This window comes from Rhinoderma darwinii, chromosome 1, assembly GCF_050947455.1.
Source record: "Rhinoderma darwinii isolate aRhiDar2 chromosome 1, aRhiDar2.hap1, whole genome shotgun sequence".
Lineage (NCBI taxonomy): Eukaryota > Metazoa > Chordata > Amphibia > Anura > Rhinodermatidae > Rhinoderma > Rhinoderma darwinii.
The window spans coordinates 630,910,659-630,923,389 of record NC_134687.1 but is presented as its reverse complement, the minus strand read 5'-3'; the positions used below and the strand labels follow the sequence as shown (position 1 = coordinate 630,923,389).

Below are 12,731 nucleotides of genomic sequence, written 5' to 3'. Positions count from 1 at the left end.
AGCTGTGCGAGAGTGCATCAGGGTATACCTACAGGTTTAGGATATATGAAGGAAAGGCCACCCCCAAACTAGACTGCATCCTGGACTACAATAGGTACATGGGAGGGATGGACTTGTCAAATCAAGTCCTGAAGCCCTACAGCGCCATGCGGTGTAGTATAAGAAGCTGGCCGGGCACATCATACAGATGGCTTTGTACAATGCGTATGTGCTACGTCGATGTGCAGGCCAGAGGGGAACTTTCCTGGAATTTCAAGATCTAATCTTTAGGGACCAGGAAGGGGGGGCGCATCGTACCAGGGCAACACTTTCCAGGAGAAGGTCCCCAAACCGGTGGAAAGGGAAAGAGTCAAAAGAGGTGCAGAGTCTGCTATAAGAGGGGGATAAGGAAGAACACAATATACCAATGTGACACGTGTCCCGAAAAACCAGGGCTCTGTATAAAAGATTGTTTTAAAATGTATCATACATCCCTTGATTTTCAATTTACCCTGATGCACTCCGCACAGCTTACTCCCCTCATCTTTCCCTTCTGAGCCCTGCCGTATGCCCAGGCAGCTGATAACAGCCACATGTAGGGTATTGTCGTACCCAGGAGAACCCACATTACAATTTAAGGGGTGTATATCTCCGGTGGCGCATGCTGGGCACACTATATTGGACACTGAAATGGCATATACATATATAAAATTGCAAATCTCACACTGCACCATCTGCTGCGCATTATCTTTTACACAGTACCTGTGGGGTCAAAATGCTCACTACACCTCTAGATGAATGTCTTAAGGGGTGTAGTTTTTAAAATGGGGTCACTTCTCGGGGGTTTCAACTGTACTGGTACCTCAGGGGCTTCTGCACACATGACTTAGCACCAGAAAAGCTCCAGTAGGCCAAATGGTGGTCCTTTCCTTCTGAGCCCTCCCATGGGCCCAAAGGGCAGTTTATCACCACAAATGGGGTATTGCCGCACTAAGGACAAATTGGGCAACAAAATGGGGTATGTTGTTCCTTGTGAAAATAAGAAATTTTGATCAAAAATGACATCTTATTGGAAAAAATATCATTTTTTTCATTTCACAGCCCAATTCAAATAGGTGCTGTGAAAAAACTGTGCGGTCAAAATGATAACAAAAACCATAAATGAATTCCTTGAGGGGTGTAGTTTCCAAAATGGGGTCACTTCTGGTGGGTTTCCATTGCTTTGATACCTCTGGGGCTCTGCAAATGCAACATGGCACCCGAAAACCAATCCAGCAAAATCTGGACTCCAACAAACACATAGCGCTCCTTTCCGTCTGAGCCCTCCCATGGGCCCAAACGGCAGTTTATCACCACAAATGGGGTATTGCCGCACTAAGGACAAATTGGGCAACAAAATGGGGTATGTTGTTCCCTGTGAAAATAAGAAATTTTGATCAAAAATGACATCTTATTGGAAAAAATATAATTTTTTTCATTTCACAGCCCAATTCAAATAGGTGCTGTGAAAAAACTGTGCGGTCAAAATGATAACAAAAACCATAAATGAATTCCTTGAGGGGTGTAATTTCCAAAATGGGGTCACTTCTGGTGGGTTTCCATTGTTTTGATACCTCAACGCCTCTTCAAACCTGGCATGCTGCCTAAAATATATTCTAATAAAAAAGAGGCCTCAAAATGCACTAGGTGCTTCTTTGCTTCTAGGGCTTGTGTTTTAGTCCACGAGCGCACTAGAGCCACATGTGGGACATTTCTAAAAACTGCAGAATCTGGACAATACATATTTAGTAGTGTTTCTCTGGTAAAACCTTCTCTGTTACTAAAAAAAAATTGAATAAAATTGAAATTCAGCAGAAAAAATGAAATTTGCAAATTTAATTTCCACTTTGCTTTAATTCCTGTGAAATGCCTGAAGGGTTAAAAAACTTTCTATATGCTGTTTTGAATACTTTGAGGGGTCTAGTTTTTAAAATGGGGTGTTTTATGGGGGTTTCTAATACATAGGCCCCTCAAATCCACTTCAGAACTGAACTGGCACCTTCAAAAAAAGGCTTTTGAAATTTTCTTAAGAATATGAGAAATTTCTGTTTATGTTCTAAGCCTTGTAACGTCCAAGAAAAATAAAAGAATGTTCAAAAAACGATGCCAATCTAAAGTAGACATATGGGAAATGTGAACTAGTAACTATTTTGGGTGGTATAACCGTCTGTTTTTCAAGCAGATGCATTTAAATTCTGAAAAATGCTATTTTTTGTAAATTTTCTCTAAATTTTGCAATTTTTCACAAATAAAGACTGAATATATCGACCAAATTTTACCACGAACATGAAGCCCAAAGTGTCACGAGAAAACAATCTCAGAATCGCTTGGATAGGTTTAAGCATTCCGACGTTATTACCACATAAAGTGAAATATGTCAGATTTGAAAAATGGGCTCTGAGCCTTAAGGCCCAAACTAGGCTGCGTCCTTAAGGGGTTAAAGACCTAGGCAGCGGGCTTCTCACTCCCCCTAGATTACGTCAGTGTTAACACACCTGAGCACTTGGCAGAATTGTCTGATATCTATGTCTTTCTAACTATTCAAAATACTTTTACAATTTCTGTCAAAAAATCTTAGTGATGCATGTCGGACTCACTGTGTCTTGTACTAAGTATGTAATAATGCTTTAGAAAGAATATATATTGATGTTACACAACACAACTAAAGCCATTCATGAAACTGTTAATTTCTAAAGCCCACCCACAGGATGTCACCTGACCTAGGTTATATGGTATTAAAATGTAAACACATAAGTTGAGCACCAAGCTATGACTAAGGACACTAGCGGTCTGAAACACGTAAGCGTGGTACCGGGATTTTTGTTTTAATCTTTCTCTTTTAAAATGACCGAATAAACCATTAACTTTTATGCAGAGTGCTGGATACACATTTCATTGTTCACTTCCATTGCCTGTCTGAATTAGGCCTCATTCACACGAGCGTGAATCACGTCCGCGTGCTGTGTGTTGAAACAACGCACAGCACACGGACCCATTGATTTCAATGGGGCCATTCACACATGCGTGATTTTTAACGCAACGAGAGTCCGTTGCGTGAAACTCACTGCATGTCCTATATTGGTGCGTTATCACGCACCTACGTGCCCATCGAAGTCAGTGGGTGGGTGAAAATCACACACCGCACAAGGATGCACATGCGTGTGCGGTGAGTGATTTGCGCATCAATTTAATTGAAAATAATAATTTTTAAAAAATGATGTGCTTTGCGAGTGCGTGGATAACGCATGCCACTCGCAAAGCACACTGATGCATAATGCAACACACATGGACGAGATTCACCCGCGTGAATCTGATACGCTCGTGTGAATGAGGCCCAAAATCGCAGCAAAAAAGTGATTTGACTGCACTGTGAGAATATAGCCTAACAGCACTATTTTTTACTGTTTTGTATCTTTTTTTGTTTATGCAATTATCGTAATCGCGGCACAAATCACATGGTTTTGCTGCGATTTTTATATAATCGCGGCAAAACTTCGCAATTTTTGCCGCGATTGCGAAAATTGCGGCAAAAAAACGCTAGGGAAACGAAAAAAAACAAAAACCTTTTAACATAATTTATATATTCTACACGTGGGGTTAGGAGGGATGGGAAGCAGGATGGAGAGAGGGAGACACTCACCAGCCTGCAGGTCCAGTTAGCTGTGTAGAGGATGACGTGTCATGGGGGCGGAATCTCCACACAGGGCTTCTGCTTCTCATGCTGCATCTTCCCCTTCTGTTATTCCTCTACGATGCTGAAGTTGGTTTCTTATCCGTCCAGTTTGTGAAGTTACAACAGGTCTGCAGGGGGGGGGGGTGAGCATTGTGAAGGGGGGCCCGCGAGGGGGAGTGGGGGGCCGACAGTCCAGGGGAGATGACGACAGCCCGACGGGCCCCTTTTCTTCAGCCATGTGGCCGGGTCCCTGACAGGAGTACCACTAGTACTTCCCTGATGGCGGCCCTGACTCTCCATATATGGACAGTGACATCAAGCGCTCCGTCTAGGAGCGGAATCCCCGGCAACACGGTGCAGTGGTGCTAATAGATAGCAGAGCAGGGAGATACCTCCCTGCTCTGCTATGGTATTCAATAGTACCTGCGTCTTAAGGACGCATATTCTATTGAATGTGGTGTCGCTAACTCTGTAGCAGCCACAGCGCTCTCGTGCCCAGTGTCGCCGCTAGCATGCGCTATGGCTGCTACAGTGGTAGCAATGCCAATGACAGAAGCGACCAAATGGAAAGGCAGCTGCTGAGTTTCTGGGCCTGGGCACTTCTGAAACCAGCAGGGGAAGGGACCCAGCGCAGCGCCCCTTTACACCTACTGGAGTGCATCACAATGGCACAGGTCGCACACCCCTAAGGCCGTCCCTGCCTACAAGTAAAGCACATTTGTGGGAACTTCTGCACCAATGTTGGGAAGAGTTTTCTGAACAATATCTAATGTTAAATACCTTTGTGTCAAAAAAGACAAAAGTATAGAAGGTATGAAAAATATCTAAATGCAATTATAGAAAGAATTCCTCAATTGTGTAAAGCTGTTATATCAGCTAGAGATGGCAAAAGAGTCAAAAATCTAGATTTAATTTGTTGAAACAAAGTTAATCCATTATTTTTATTCATCTTAACTTGTTTATTTCTTCTATGCCTTCATTTCAAAGTACATTTATGACATTAAACTGTGTAAATATCAATAAAAACTGGAAAAATTGAGGCGTTCTTAAACTTTTGACTGGTAGTTTATATATACAGCGCATGTCGGAAAGAGGTTAAGCAGAATTTTGTTATAATCAACATTAGGGCTGGGCGATTTATGACAAATCAAAATCACGATAAATTGAACATAACCTCGATTACGATTAATAAACTATTATTCAGGCTACACCCCTTTTTTACTTGCCATGCTCCCTATTTGCATGCTATGCCATTGAAGTAGTATTTATCCCCTGAGCCTGCTGTATACTATTGTATATAATATCCCCCTGACACTACAATTGTATATAATATCCCCCCTGACACTGCCCCCACATAGTAAAATGCCCTTATAAATGCCCTCCACACAGTATAAAATCCCCTATAGCGGTCTCCTCCTAGTATAATGCCGTATAGCTGCCCCCACATAGCCCCAATAGTGTCTAATAAAAACATACTCCCCTAACCCCGAACCAACGACGTGTGGAGGAGATCCCTTTGCTCCTCCGGTCTGTGTGGCTTGGCACAGAGAGGCGCGAAGACGTCACTGCCTCACGCATTTCTGCGCCGAGTAGTGAATCATGGAGCAGGGACCTTACGACCCCCTGCTCTACCATTGGATTTAACTGTATCTGTGTCCTAAAGACGCAGATACAGTTGAAATCGGGGGGAAACAAAAATGAAATTCGCAAGGTGACGTCGGTCAATTGCGCTGAATTTCAATTTTGTTGTGTTTTTTTTTATTAATTGCCTAGCCCTAGTCAACATGAATAGAAAAAAACACATACATTTTGGTAATATTATTTGTACTTTGTAATCTATTCGGTTCAGCCATTACAAATCTCCTAATAACAGCTGAGAAGAAAGATCCTCATTATAGTGCTATATTTAATATGAGGCCGGCGACAAGAATTGAGCAACTATTAGAAAACACACAAGGTATTCATGACAACTCTGCACACAAGGGGACATATTGTCTTTAGGATATTTCCGTTGTACAACCTTAGGATGCAATATCAAGAATTTAGATCCCCACTATAATCTACTGTACACTATATAGCTTTTTTGGAACATATCTTCTGGTAGGTTTCCTTTGAGCTTTTATAGTGGCTTTAACGATGTGTTTTTTTGTTTTTTTTTAAATATTCGTGGTAATCTTTCAGATCCATTATTATTAGGAAGCTTTCACATTTAATTGTTGTACATACAAAGACTTTTCAGTGATGATAACCTGCACCACTTCATTAGGTCCACCTTTTTAGTACTTTGATAGAAACCTCTTTCCCCTTAGAACCTCTTTCCCCTTAGAACCTCTTTCCCCTGAATTCTTCACACGGCTGTGTTCAGACCATATGTCTGCCGTATTTCCAATACCAAACAGTTTAGGGGGCTAGACTCCTAGCATCATAGTCATCCATGATACTTCGAGTCAATGCCTCTCCGCGGGACTACCATACTAAAAACAGGATCGCAGTATGGGACAGTATTACTGTAGGGAGGCAGGGACACCTGGCATTGTAGAGAACTATGATGCTAGAAGTCCGGCTACCTGAACAGTGTTTGGTCCAGGAAATGCGACCGACATACATTCTGAACACGGCCATGTGAAGCAGGCTTTAGTGGAATGAATTCAACAATGTACTGGAAACCTTTTAATACAGATTCTGATCGATAACCTCACTCTATCTATTTCACTACATAATAAATGTGTTTGATAAAATTGAGATTAGGATATACAGACATTAGGATATACAGACCTTATTGTCATGTCCGTGAATTCAGCCTGAGATGTGTCGTTTGTCTTATGTCACATTATATTGTTAAATGTAGACCGTGGCTAAGGTTAGATTGTCAGTAAAAATATTGAAGTGACCCTCCGGGATCAGGAAAAAATTATTAATGTGATGGGGTGGAGTAATATTGCCTGGTGCCCTTTAGTTGTGCCCCTCTGCAATTGATCCACCGTTTTAGAGTCCCCTCTGTGTTGTCTCAAAATGGCCATAGCGCTTCTCAAAGTATAAGACACTTCCTCTGTTCACAGATTGGATAGAACTGCTCACATGAGCAGCTGTGGCCAATCTGAGAACAGTGGGAGTGTCTCAGATTCGTAGTCCTAAGAAGCCATTTTGGGATAGTACAGAGGGGACCCTAAAACGGCAAATCCACGTCAGAGGGGCACAACTGAAGGGCTCCAGCTAATGTTACTCCATATACACTATCCTATTTAAAACGTTGTCCCGGAATGAGAGGGTCGCTTTTTTGTTGTATTATAGTGAATACCAATTGGTATTGAAGGACCAAATGTGTTGATAGGACAGGCTTCATTGCCGGGTAATCTTGTGCTCACATGTTTTTGTTTTATTAAGTCAAGGTTTATGTAATAAAAGTGGTGACTAGGCATACACCAGAAACCCGGACTTTATCAGTGATATATTTTATATTGTTTATCAAACTTCTAAAAGGCTGAAATCACATGTAGTTTTTCTGGCAGTTCTTGATTTTTGTTTGTATTTTGCCAAAACTTGGAGTAGATTCAAAAGGAAGTACATATACTTCTCCTTCCTGCTGAATCTACTACTGGCTTTGATTAAAAAAATAACTGCATCAAAGCTGAATGTGTGTGTTTTCAGCCTAATATGAATGTTATAAATCTGTCTACTTTGTGGTTTCAAAAAAGATAATGAAATTCATCCTAATTCTAGCAGAAAACTCCAGTAAGAAGTCTGAGGGAAACATCATGTTCTCAATAAATTATAAAGTAGAAGATGAAGATATCATGCAGCAGTCTTCAGGAGAAAACCTCATTACCCTTAATGTACATCCTGGACTTTACAGTACAGATCGATCATATAATTTCCCTAATCACGAGGAACCTTCTACTAACCAATCACAGATTCTTACCACAAGTACAGCTCAGAAAGTGGGTAAAAGTTTTCAATATGGTAAACAGTTCACAAAAATCTCAGGTCGTTTTACAAAGCGAAGAATTCATACACGAGAGAAGCCGTATTCATGTACAGAATGTGGGAAATGTTTTCCACGAAAATCACAGCTTGCTATACATGAGAGACGTCACACAGGGGAAAAGCCATATTCATGTTCAGAATGTGGAAAGTGCTTTACAGATAAATCATATATGGTTATACATCAGAGAAGTCACAAAGGAGAGAAGCCGTATTCATGTTCAGAATGTGGGAAATGTTTTCCACGAAAATCACAGCTTGCTATACATGAGAGACGTCACACAGGGGAAAAGCCATATTCATGTTCAGAATGTGGAAAGTGCTTTAGAGATAAATCATATATGGTTATACATCAGAGAAGTCACAAAGGAGAGAAGCCGTATTCATGTTCAGAATGTGGGAAATGTTTTACAAAAAAATCAAGTCTTGTTACACATGAGAAAATTCACACAGGAGAGAAGCCGTATTCATGTTCAGAATGTGGAAGGTGCTTTACATATAAATCATATTTTGTTAAACATCAGAAAATTCACATTGGAGAGAAGCCGTATTCATGTTCAGAATGTGGGAAATGTTTTACACAACAATCAAGTCTTGTTCTACATGAGAGAATTCACACAGGAGAGAAGCCGTATTCATGTTCAGAATGTGGAAAATGTTTTGCCCGAAAATCATATCTTGTTCTACATGAGAGAATTCACACAGGAGAGAAGCCATTTTCATGTTTAGATTGAGAGAAATGTTTTACATCAAAAACACATCTTGTACACAAGAGGAGTCACACAGGGGAGAAACCATATTCATGTTCAGCATGTTGAAAATGTTTTATTACTAGAGGCAAACTTCGGATCATCAGAAAAGCCACACAGGGGAGAATAATAATTAATAAGAGCAAATTAAACCATAAATAGTTCTGCTAACACCAAACCAGATCCACAGTATTGATTGTATATAAGCGCTTTATTAGGACTTGATATGGCTACGCATTTCGACACTGCATTAGTGTCTTCCTCAGGCCTTGAACATACTAGTCAAGTGAGCACAACTTATGTTATGTAGTCAAGTTGTATCAGCTGTTTAAAAAACAAACAACACGCCAGAAGAGTAACTGCTCTCTGAAGTCATATGGCAGTTTGACAGGAGATAAGGGAAATTGTGTTCATTTAGTGTCGCAAAAGGAAGTCACAATGTAGCACAAAGTCAATATACATAAAGATAGATACATAAAGCAGGGATAAAATGAAAATCAAAAGAAATAACAATATAAATATAATTCATATATGTACACATTATAACATTGTGCCGGAAAATGAGAGCACAAGTCAGCGAGCGGTGGACAACCGCATCGATCAGCGGAGCAAAACAAGACTTAGAAGAGGGTAGAGGGTAGGGAGTAATTTAAAAAAAAAGGGAAAATGGATTGGGGAAACCAAAAGATCCATTACTGAGGTGAGTCTTCGATCAACGAAAAGCGCTGAGGCAACCAGAGCTTCCCTGTTGTACTAGCAGTGGTCTCCAATCGTATTTAACCTCTCACATGCGGCACTCAATAGCAAGTTCCGCATCTGAGTGGTATGGGAGGGAGGGGGCCGCATCGGAGCGGTTTTCCCGGTCATCGGGTAATCTGCCTCTGAAGCCAAGGCTGTTAGCAACAGCTTTAGGCTTCAGAGTGATGAGCGGAGACCAATAACAGTGGTCTCCGTTCATGTGATCACTGTGAGACCCATTCACCGTGATCACAAAATGAAAAACAGTGTTTCTCCTACCTGTCTCTACTCACACTTGTTACTTTGTATGAGAAGAGACAGAGAGAGAATTTTACAGTGACACAAAATGACAAAAAATCTAATATAAACTTTATATAAACTTCATTTGTATACCTAGGTTAGGGCACGTTCACACGTGGCAGAGTTTTTCCGCTGCAAATGTTGGTGCAGATTTGGGGCAATTACGCAACGAATCTGCACCAACATTTACATATTTGACAGGTAATTCAGACGTTGCAGAAAACAGCGGACTTGCCACATATTTCAGTTTTTGTATTGCACACGTCCGTATGCTGTGTGTTGAAACAACGCACAGCACACGGACCCATTGATTTCAATGGGGCTATTCACACATGCGTGATTTTTCACGCAACGAGAGTCCGTTGCATGAATCTCACTGCATGTCCTATATTGGTGCGTTATCACGCACCTACGCGCCTATTGAAGTCAGTGGGTGTGTAAAAATCAAGCACCGCACAAGGATGCACATGCGTATGCGGTGAGTGATTTGCGCATCAATTCAATTGAAAATAATAATTGAAAAAAATTATGTGCTTTGCGAGTGCGTGAATAACGCATGCCACTCGCAAAGCACACTAAAGCATAATGCAACACACATGGACCAGATTCACCCGCGTGAATCTCATACACTCGTGTGAATGGGGCCCAAAATCGCAGCAAAAAAGTGATTTGACTGCACTGTGAGAATATAGCCTAACAGCACTATTTTTTTATGTTTTGTATCCTTTTTTGTTTATGCAATTATCGTAATCGCGGCACAAATCACACGGTTTTGCTGCAATTTTTATATAATCCCGGCAAAACTGCGCCATTTTTGACGCGATTGTGAAAATTGTGGCATAAAAACGCTAGGGAAACGAAAAAAACAAAACAAAACATTTTAACATACTTTATATATTCTACAAGTGGGATTAGGAGGGATAGAAAGCAGGATGGAGAGAGGGGGACACTCACCAGCCTGCAGGTCCAGTCAGCTGTGTAGAGAAGGACATGTCTGGGGGGGGGGCGGAATCTCCACACGGAGCTTCTGCTTCTCATGCTGCATCATCCCCTTCTGTTATTCCTCTACGATGCTGAAGTTGGTTTCTTATTCGTCCAGTTCGTGAAGCTACAACAGGTCTGCAGGGGGGCATGAGCGTTGTGAAGGGGGGCCCGCGAGGGGGAGTAAGGGGCGGACAGCCCAGGGGAGACGACGACAGCCCGATGGGCCCTGTATCTTCAGCCATGTGGCCTGGCCCCTGACGGGAGTACCACTAGTACTGCCCTGATGGCGGCGCTGACTTTCCATATATGGACAGTGACATCAAGCGCTCCGTCTAGGAGTGAAATCCCCAGCAACACGGGGATTCCGCTTCAGGGAACTACAGTGGTGCTAATAGATAGCAGACCAGGGAGATACCGCCCTGCTCTGCTATGGTATTCAATAGTACCTGCGTCATAAGGATGCATATACTATTGAATGTGGTGTCGCTAACTTTGTAGCAGCGGCTGCTAATGGTGCCGCCAGCCATGGGGGGGCCGTCCCGACGGGCGGCACGGGCACTCTCGTGCCCGGTGTCGCCACTAGCATGCGCTATGGCTGCTACAGTGGTAGTGATGCCAATGACAGAAGCGACCAAATGGAAAGGCAGCTGCTGAGTTGCTGGGCCCGGTCACTTCTGAAACCAACATGGGAAGGGACCCAGCGCAGCGCCCCCTTACACCTACTGGAGTGCATCACAATGGCACAGATCGCACACCCCTAAGGCCGTTCCTGCCTACAAGTAGAGCACATTTGTGGGAACTTCTGCACCAATGTTGGGAAGAGTTTTCTGAACAATATCTAATGTTAAATACCTTTGTGTCAAAAAAGACAAAAGTATAGAAGGTATCAAAAATATCTAAATGCAATTATAGAAAGAATGCCTCAATTGTCTAAATGTGTTTATCAGCTAGAGGTGGCAACTCTGAAGAGTCAAAAATCTAGATTTAATTTGTTGAAACAAAGTTAATCCATTATTTTTATTCATCTTAACTTGTTTATTTCTTCTATGCCTTCATTTCAAAGTATATTTATGACATTAAACTGTGTAAATATCAATAAAAACTGGAAAAATTGAGGTGTTCTAAAACTTTTGACCGGTAGTTTATATATACAGCGCATGTCGGAAAGGGGTTAGGCATAATTTTGGTATGGTCAACATTAGGGCTGGGCGATTTATGATATAAATTAAAATCCAGATAAATTGAACATGTAACCACGATTACGATTAATAAATGATTATTTAGGCAACACCCCTTTTTACTTGCCATGCCACCTATTTGCATGCTATGCCATTGAAGTAGTATTTATCCCCTGAGCCTGCTGTATACTATTGTATATAATATCTCCGACACTAAAATTGTATATAATATCCCCTCTGACACTGCCCCTATAGCTGCCCTCCACACAGTATAATTCGCCTTTAACTGCCCTTTACACAGTATAATGCCCCATAATTGCCCTCCACACAGTATAAAATCCCCTATAGCTGTCTACTCATAGTATAATGCCCCATAGCTGCCCCCACGCTGTATAATGCCCCCACATAGCCCCAATAGTGCCTAATAAAAACATACTCACCTAACCCCGATCCAACGATGTGTGGAGGAGATCCCTCAGCTCCTCCGGTCTGTGTGGCTCGGCACAGAGAGGCGCGAAGAAGTCACTGCCTCGCGCATTTCTGTGCCGAGTATTGAATGGTAGAGCAGGGACCTTACGACCCCCTGCTCTACCATTGGATTTAACTGTATCTGTGTTTTAAAGACGCAGATACAGTTGAAATCGGGGGAGGGGGGGGGGGCGCTTTCTCCTTAGAACCTCTTTCCCCTGAATTCTTCACACGGCTGTGTTCGGACCATATGTCGGCCGTATTTCCCATACCAAACACAGTTTAGGGGGCCAGACTTCTAGCATCATAGTCATCCATGATGCTTCGAGTCAATGCCTCTCCGCGGGAGGATCGCAGTATGGGACAATATTCCTGTAGAGAGGCAGGGACACCTTGCATTGTAGATAACTATGATGCTAGAAGTCCGGCTACCTGAACGGTGTTTGGTCCAGAAAATGCGACCGACATACGGTCTGAACATGGCCGTGTGAAGCAGGCCTTAGTGGAATGAATTCAACAATGTACTGGAAACCTTTAATACAGATTCTGATTGATAATCTCACTCTATCTATTTCATTACATAATAAATGTGTTTGATAAAATTGAGATCAGGTAACTGCTCAGACATTAGAATTCAGCCTG

The 12,731-nt window shown here is 42.0% G+C and overlaps 1 protein-coding gene across 2 annotated transcripts in view; it reads left to right on the top strand.

Annotated features, from left to right (window-relative positions):
* The window catches only part of LOC142665017 (uncharacterized), a 46,107-nt gene extending 33,929 nt beyond the window's left edge, over positions 1 to 12,178 (top strand). The window contains exon 7 of one of the 2 annotated variants that reach the window (XM_075844663.1): positions 7,415 to 12,178. In XM_075844663.1, the coding sequence (XP_075700778.1) occupies positions 7,415 to 8,406 (992 nt within the window). In that variant the 3' untranslated portion in view covers positions 8,407 to 12,178. Of the gene's footprint in view, positions 1 to 7,411 lie in introns of both variants that reach the window. The other variant, XM_075844589.1, reaches the window with a different exon arrangement.
* Positions 12,179 to 12,731: the final 553 nt, after the last annotated feature.